This window comes from Apaloderma vittatum, unplaced genomic scaffold, assembly GCF_000703405.1.
Source record: "Apaloderma vittatum isolate BGI_N311 unplaced genomic scaffold, ASM70340v1 scaffold29089, whole genome shotgun sequence".
Lineage (NCBI taxonomy): Eukaryota > Metazoa > Chordata > Aves > Trogoniformes > Trogonidae > Apaloderma > Apaloderma vittatum.
In genome coordinates, this window is record NW_009735127.1 from 14566 (window position 1) to 15303 (window position 738).

The following is a 738-nucleotide window of genomic DNA, read 5'->3' on the forward strand; positions in this document are numbered from 1 at the left end:
CGCCCAGGTGCAGGACAGCGGCACCTACATCTGCATCGCCAGCAACGCGGGCGGCAACGACACCTACTTTGCCACCCTGACGGTCAAAGGGCGCCCGGCTGACGGCTCCCACTACGGGAACCGGACTCTGTACCTCAACGAGTTCAATGACACCTCCCACAATGACACGCAAGTCTTCTTGAAGTTTACGTTGGACCTCAAGACCATCCTGGTCTCCACGGCCATGGGCTGCATCACCTTCCTGGGCGTGGTGCTCTTCTGCTTCCTCCTCCTCTTTGTCTGGAGCCGGGGCCGGGGGCAGCACAAGAACAACTTCTCGGTGGAGTACTCCTTTCGCAAGGTGGATGGTCCCACCACCACCACCGGCCAAGGAGGAGCCCGGAAGTTCAACATGAAGATGATCTGAGTTTCTCCCAAAGGAGAACCATTGTCTGCTACCTGGCCCCAGGCGCGGCCGCGGTGGGACGGAGCCAGGGGGAGGAGTGGGAGCACCAGCGACGTCCCAGAGCTGGTGGTGGGACCTCACAGCTGGAGACGTGACGGAGATGCCAGGGGCCAGGAAGGTCAGAACCACATGGACCTCAGGGTCGGAGAGCGATGACCCCGGGGAGTCCTCGAGGTGCAACGGCTCCAGAGCCACCCTGGCTCCAGCGGCTCCCAATGTAGCCGACATTTTTGCTACCAACTATGCATTACTCTCTTGAAGAGATCAGCAGCTTTTAGGCCTGAGGGCGGAAA

The 738-nt window shown here is 60.6% G+C and overlaps 1 protein-coding gene across 1 annotated transcript in view; it reads left to right on the forward strand.

Moving 5' to 3' along the window:
- LINGO3 (leucine rich repeat and Ig domain containing 3) overlaps positions 1-406 on the forward strand; it is a 1757-nt gene extending 1351 nt beyond the window's left edge. Inside the window, 1 exon segment of the mRNA XM_009876499.1 lies at positions 1-406. This exon segment is cut by the window's left edge and continues 25 nt beyond it. Coding sequence (XP_009874801.1) covers positions 1-406 — 406 coding nt within the window.
- Positions 407-738: the final 332 nt, after the last annotated feature.